This window comes from Monopterus albus, unplaced genomic scaffold (assembly GCF_001952655.1).
Source record: "Monopterus albus unplaced genomic scaffold, M_albus_1.0 scaffold2.1, whole genome shotgun sequence".
Lineage (NCBI taxonomy): Eukaryota > Metazoa > Chordata > Actinopteri > Synbranchiformes > Synbranchidae > Monopterus > Monopterus albus.
In genome coordinates this window covers 7,957,137-7,964,390 of record NW_018127882.1, presented here as the reverse complement: position 1 = coordinate 7,964,390, position 7,254 = coordinate 7,957,137, and the positions used below count along the sequence as shown (strand labels likewise).

The 7,254-nt window shown below is 40.5% G+C and overlaps 1 protein-coding gene across 1 annotated transcript in view; it reads left to right on the top strand.

Moving 5' to 3' along the window:
- Positions 1-7,248, top strand: part of ssrp1a (structure specific recognition protein 1a) — a 15,417-nt gene extending 8,169 nt beyond the window's left edge. Inside the window, exons 8-19 of the mRNA XM_020591564.1 lie at positions 6-37; positions 205-308; positions 540-668; positions 748-969; positions 1,662-1,734; positions 3,198-3,330; positions 3,426-3,471; positions 4,492-4,624; positions 4,794-4,961; positions 6,052-6,149; positions 6,237-6,411; positions 7,000-7,248. Of these exons, the coding sequence (XP_020447220.1) occupies positions 6-37; positions 205-308; positions 540-668; positions 748-969; positions 1,662-1,734; positions 3,198-3,330; positions 3,426-3,471; positions 4,492-4,624; positions 4,794-4,961; positions 6,052-6,149; positions 6,237-6,411; positions 7,000-7,062 (1,376 nt within the window). The 3' untranslated portion in view covers positions 7,063-7,248. The remainder of the gene's footprint in view (positions 1-5; positions 38-204; positions 309-539; positions 669-747; positions 970-1,661; positions 1,735-3,197; positions 3,331-3,425; positions 3,472-4,491; positions 4,625-4,793; positions 4,962-6,051; positions 6,150-6,236; positions 6,412-6,999) is intronic.
- The last annotated feature ends 6 nt before the right edge of the window (positions 7,249-7,254 follow it).

Sequence of the window (7,254 nt, the reverse complement as noted above, 5' to 3'; positions counted from 1 at the left end):
GCTGCCACACAAGGACCAAAGGCAGATGTTCTTTGTGGTAGGTGGACTTTGCTGTCTGCGTTTCATCCCCTGTCCATAGCCCAAATTAGCTTGAATTTTTTTCTTTTTACTTCCTGTTCTCATTCTTCCCCTCTTTTCCTTTTTTCCCCATTTTTTAAAATATTTTCTCAACCTTTTCTCTCTTGTTTTGTGTATTCCTTGTAGATCAGTCTGGATCCTCCTATTAAGCAGGGTCAGACACGTTATCACTTCCTTATTCTGCTGTTCTCCAAAGAAGAGGACATCAACCTCACACTTAACATGAGCGAGTATGTGACACCATGACGTTATGGGCTCCGTGTAATTAATTATAGTATGAGTTATAAAGGAGTTGATAAACACAGCTGTCTCTATCACTACACACCTTTTGGTGTTGTAAAGCTTGTATCCACCAGAGGGAAGCAAAATTCTGGAGGAGTCATTTTCCTGTCATGTAGTGATACCAGAAAGCTTGTAATTTTTACTTGGTAACCCTGACCTTTCTTCTGTGTGTCTAACAGGGAGGATGTTGAGCGTCGTTTTGAGGGTAAACTCAGTAAGAACATGTCGGGGTCTCTCTATGAGATGGTCAGCAGGGTGATGAAGGCCCTGGTCAACCGCAAGATCACTGTGCCTGGAAACTTCCAGGGGTATGCACCTCAACAAGTGCAGACATGTTTTTTCACATATGCAAGTGAATAGAGTTAAAAATACTGAATTTTTCCACAGTCATTCTGGGGCTCAGTGCATCACCTGCTCCTTCAAGGCGTCCTCAGGCCTCCTCTACCCGCTAGAGCGAGGCTTCATCTACGTCCACAAACCGCCTGTGCACCTGCGGTTTGAGGAGATCTCATGCGTCAATTTTGCCCGAGGCACCACCACAACACGTTCTTTTGACTTTGAGATTGAGACCAAGCAGGGGAATCAGTACACCTTCAGCAGCATTGAGAGGTGAGGACAAAGACAGTAACTGTGTAATATGTGTCATTTCTTTTTTGTATAGCATGAACAGACTATCAGGAAACACAGAACTAGTTCATGAACACGAGGATCCCAGTTATATGGTTACTGGTTGGTTATTATGGTTTCAGTCACATTTGGGATATGATCTTTACATGGATCATAGATGAACCTGGTTATTAATATTCCTATATAGATTATTTTGACAAGAGCCATGTTTTTCAGCATGTCTTCTGCTCCTTTGCATCCCAGCTACTTTGTATTTTGTATTGTCTCAGTTACTTGATCAGGTGTTGATGAATCTGCTTCGGTTTCTGGCTGCCTGGACTCTGCTACATCATATTTTGCTGATCTGGCTTCTCAGTGTTATTGTTAGTGATGGAACAAAACCAACAGGCAATAAGTCATTCTCTGTGTTAGTTGCACCAGACTAGGACTGATTACCTGCTTACACCTTAACAAAAGTAGGTCAAAGTCTGGTCTACATACTGTAAACAACCTATACAAACATATAAAGTGAAAGCAAGTGTGAGAACAGAAATGTCGTGTGCTGGTCTATTTAAAAAGTTGCATTCATTGCTATTGAGACAAATGCAACAGAGAACAGTAGATAATAACATCCAACCCTGAACATATCTAGTGGGTTTCAGCAAAACATAACCCTGTCTTTTCTTTTCTTTTAGAGAAGAGTATGGCAAACTGTTTGACTTTGTTAACGCCAAGAAGCTCAACATCAAGAACAGAGGTTTCAAGGAGGTAACACTTCTTTCATTTAAATATCTCCCAGTTGATAAAACAAAGACTTGTTCCATCACAGATATTGATACTTTTTGCCCTTCTCCTGTGTGTTTGTCCTTGTACCCCTGTAGAAGAAGGTGGGTATGGTCACGGGCGTCACATGTACATTAGGCACACAATTTTATTGGTGTGGAGTGATTTGTGTTTGCATGGCGTCTGCGTGTGTGTGCGTGCGTGCGTGCGTGCGTGTGTGTGTGTATATAAGTTACTGAAGATTATGGCCAATGATCCTGATTGGGTTTGACGTTAATATGATGATATGATTGTACCTAATAAATCTAGAGTGATTCATGACTAATCATGGGACATGGCGGTGAAGGTGTGTGTGACTCTGATAACATCAGTGCGCCTATGTGTGTTTGTTAGCGTCATGCTGACTAATGTGTGGCCTGGGGGCTTTTGGTGCAGTTTAACACTCGGCACAGCTGTCACCATGATTACTGCCTAACACAGGCAGAGCTGATTGCGTTGCCTTAAATGCTGTCTGTTACATTATCTATCTTACAACATAGCTGAGGCACCAACTCCTTTCACTCCTCTGTGACCATGGCAGCAGGGTCAGCAGAGCAGGTCAATGAAAATGAATGAGCCTGCTCTCCATTTCCTGTTGGTGTGTTAATGAGAGCTTCTCTGGTTGGTCATCTTTTTATCCCTTGGGGCAGGTTCAAGTATTGATAAATGGAAATGAGAATGGTCATGGTGGAGGAGAAAAAAATGTTTAGTTTGAGTCTCCTAAATGGCATTACAGTGCACACAGCCAAATCCTATAGGATGATACTACTGGTAATTTGTTAAAGGGCACAATGGTAAAAATGACAGCATAGTGTTTGCACGATTGCATAGTGAAGGTTCTGAACCTTTTTAGTTTATGACCCCTCACATAAAGCTACAAACAAATGACTAAAAGCTTGGAATTTAGAGGATAGTCTGACAAAATGATAATCATAAAAAACTTGTTTGGTGAAGCAGAATTTTTTTTTCTGCTTTCCTCAATACGTTGGCAAACCCCTGAGTTTTATCCTGCAGTGTTGAGTGGGGTTCTTGACCCAAGGTTGGAGCAGAAGATTTATCAACTGCACTTTTTCTAAGCATTTAATTCATTTATTTGTTAAGCAAAAATGACAAATTGATCATGTCCAGCTTCTCAAATTTCCAATTTTTAATGGTGGTAAAGTGAATTTTGTTTTTTAATTTGTTTGGACAAAATATGCAAACTGAAAATGTACCTTGGGCTGTACGAAAGCATGATTGGAAGTTTTTGTCCAATTTTTATACTGTCAGTTGATTAAGTAAAAGTAACGATTAATTTCAGTCCTGAGATTATTTTTATTTTTTCAGATGAGCTTTGCCCTATGTGGTTGTAGCCCAAGGAAATGTGGGCAGTGTTGGTTAGTTTTGTTGACCGTACAGTTTACTTTCAGGGCATGAAGGGAAAGATTGACGAGTACAGCGACTCAGATGATGACCAGCACGATGCATACCTGGAGAGGATGAAGGCAGAGGGAAAGATCAGAGAGGAAGGCAACGACAGCGACGAATCAGACGGCGGAAGCGGTGAGTAACAGTCTTAGTGTGCCAGAGATGGGGAATACATGAGGAGATCATTATGTTTGACTGGGATCTTTTTTTGTCTTTTTTTCACTCTTTAGATGAGTCATTTAACCCCGGAGAGGAAGATGATGACATTGCTGAAGAGTAAGTGACTTTACCATAAATTGCTTTGTATTGAGTCAGGCTGAGCAACAGAGTAATTGTGATATTTATCATAAAAAAAAAAAAAATCCAAGAAGTTGATAATTTACCAAAAGTAATTTAGAATAAATGTATCTGTGGGTTTGGGTCAATACACAATTGTGTCATTAGGCTACAGAAATAGGGTAGCTTGAGTTTTGTGTGTGACTGATGAATGTAGGGCCAAAACAAAGGAAAAAACCACACACATTGCTGCAAACATACAAAATGTGTTTGTGAGGAGAGTCAGATGACCACACAAGATGAGGAAATCATGGCAAATTACTGAGTCTTTGATAGGAAGTCTGTTTGTTTTTTTTCTTAGTTTAGGCTTTAATCCTAACAGTAATATCCCTCTAGAGGTCTAATAAATATCTAGAATGTGTTTCCTTCCTCAGTGATGGTAATAAATATTTATAAAACAATGTGTGTGTATGTTTTGACTAGTGCTGGACCCCAGTATCTTACTGTTCGGATATTTGTTTGTTGGGTGGGTAATCAGTTTTGGTATGCGAATATTCAAGACCAACAACTCCAACAGAGTGAGACGTCTTCACAGGTAAAACTATCAGTCTCACATCAATGATGGAATTGTAGCACATCCTGTGTGCACTCAAATGATTATGAAGATCCGTCATCTGTTCATCTGTTACATTAAATATTAAATAATGGCTTTCATTAGCGGTTTGTTTTTGTTTTACCCAAAATACTGCCACTTTGGCAAAGAGGTACTTTTAGCTGCAGCACGATCACAGCTTATCAAATATATTCAAATATTCGCTGAATATTGCCACCAAATATCCGGAGCCCAAAAATTGCCATTCGGGACGGCCCTAGTTTTGACCATATTTTGACCATATCGCCCAGCCAATCTATTTTGTCTGCGTATTTTCACCCATGTTTTTCCGTCATCCCTGACTCGTTGCACCCATTTAACAAAACTCTCCCTGTTTCCTGTTCTGTTCCTCCACCACCTTCACTCAGGTACGACAGCAAAGCCTCGGCAAGTGACAGCAGTGAAGAAGAAGACGAAAGTGAAGATGAGAGTGCGAAGAAGAAGAAAGCCAAGAAAGTCAAAGTGGTGAAGGAGAAAAAAGAAAGGAAACCGCGCAAAGAGGTGAGACAGCAGTTGGAGCAGGCAGAAAGCATGAGAGAAATATTAGAACGTAAAGGTTGAAAGAAGATGCTGGTACCTTTTTTGTTTTTCGTAGGATTGTAAACACACATTCAGTATATGTAAACCTGTATAATGGCCCACATTTCCATCCTATTTTCAATTGGAGTAGAAGAAGCAGAAAGATAGCGGCGGCCCCAAAAGGCCGATGAGTGCCTACATGCTGTGGCTGAACTCCAGTCGTGAGCGAATCAAGTCGGAGAACCCGGGCATCTCCATCACAGAGATCTCCAAGAAGGCCGGAGAGATGTGGAAACAACTGAACAAAGATGAGAAGGAGGTGAGGCAGGAGAACATGTAAGGGTAAAAGTGTTTAGAGAATTAGTTTTAATTTTACCTTTGCCTTTTAGACTTCAAGCTGATGGCTTTATTCAGAGTGACTCTCAGATTGTGCCACAGTCCAGGACAGTAGGGCTGTGACAATAGATTGATATAAAAGCAAAGTAATAATTAATTAGAATAGTTGTAAATGTACTAGGAAATGTTTTAAATATGCTACTTTGGTGGTCTTTACAACTTTTTTTTTATTTCCTCCATTCAGTGTAATATACAGTAGCCTCTTTTACATTCAGAGTGTGGGGTTATCTGCCTTGCTGTTCTATATGAAAGGTACATTACTCGTATGGTGGGCCAGTGTTGACCCACGCTCCAAAAGGCTGCCACAATAGGTAGTATTTTTGCCCAGATGAGGTCACCCACCTCCTGTATAAATGGAATGATGTGGAACTGGGAGTTGGGGGTCCATGTGAGAGAGGGAGAGCAGTGGTGGTCGAGAGAGCTAGAGAGTGAATGTGGTGAAGGAGTCGGTGAGAACAAAGCAGTTGGATGTCATGATAAGCATCACGCCTTTAGTACCGGGATTCTGCCAGCTATGTAAAATGAAAACAGACGGCAGTTTACTGGCTTTCTTGGTTTACATTAACGGCAGTGTTGTTACTGAACTTTGCACTGTGTAACTTCAGCCCCTAAGTTTTGTATGATGGGACCAGATTGACCTTAACAGTTTACTTTTAAAGACAATTACCCCTGTAGGTTGGACACTGCTGGAAGCTCTGAGTAACATAGTAGGTTATTGTACAGTGCAAAGGGTGCCTGGCGAAGGTAACTTCCTTCCACCACCCCTGGTTATACTTGGAACTAGCTGAAATCATCTGAAAGGTAACATTCAGCTTTAGAAACATTATGAAAGAATGAATGTTGAAGAAAGAATGATGTTATCAAACAGTTTAATAAAGTGGAGCTTGAAAATGCCAGATTTGATTTCTTAACATCTGTCCCATATCTAGCAGTTTCAGTCTTTTCCATTTGTTTTTTGATGTTTTATTCATTCCTCTCATACACTTTTCTGCTACCCTGTTTTTTTTTTCCAGGAGTGGGAAGCAAAGGCAGGAGAGGCCAAGAGGCAGTACGACAAAGCAAAGAAGGAGTATGCAGAGAGTGGCGGAGGATCAGCTTCTAGTTCCAGGAAGTAAGGGTCATAACACAAGGTTTTCTTTGCCTTTTTGTTTTGAACCCAAAAAAAAAAAATCTTAAATATATGTCGACTTTCGTTTAGAGAGAGTAAAAAATCTGGTGGTAAAAAGGAGGAGAAGAAGAGGAAGTCTGTCGGAGGAGATAAGGACAGAGAGCGGGGAGGAGGCAATGACAGTTTCAAGAGCCGAGAGTTCATCGAAACCAGTGAGGACAGTTCCTCAGACTCTGACCACAAGAGCAAGTCCAAGAGGAAGAAGGTAAAGCCAGAAATGGTAGATGTCATTTTCAGACAGGCTGTAGCAGGATGCATTAGCAGCTAATTCCTCATGTGTTTCTCTCTGTTTACCACAGCGTTTGACCAGTGTAGGTAGTTAGTTTCCTGGATGTTTGTTAGATTTTTTTTGTTTCTAGTTTTACCACGCTAGTATAGAGATTGCTTTGAATGATGCGGGGGCGGGACACAGATTGCTGTTAAAATTCTTCGTTTCATTTGGCTAGCAGGTGTCCAGTAATGTAACTGGACCATAAACCCAGATGATGACATCAGCATTGCAACTTTGCTCAAAAGTTGAGAGCTTCAATTGTTAATAAATTAAAAAAGAGAAACGCATTTAATTTCAAGAATTTTTAATATGTGCGTGAATTACAGTTGCTGTGTTAAGTTTGAGAGACAGACAGGGAAAAAAGTTCAAATGTGACCAAAACCACAGGAAACAGAGTTGTGGAGAAGTTGCAGGTAAGAGTGAGAGACTAAATGGAAATGAAATTAATGTAGTTGGTTCATTTATCTTTATCACAAATTACCCACAGATACTCACCCCCTTTTTTGTTCTTGTAACCAGCAGTCAAATGAAGAGGAGGAAGAGGTTGTGTCCACACCAGCCAGTTCAGAGGAAGAGTCTGACTAAACACACATACACAGTTCTACCCCACTTACAAAAACAAACCAAGGACCAAGCATTTATATTCTCTATGTGGATATCACACAAAGGACTGACAAACAAATCCACAGACCTCAGTTTTCATTTTTCTACATGTTTTGCTTTAAGACAAACTTTTGGGACAGAATCTGAAAGCTCAAGTACTATCTGATAAACCCA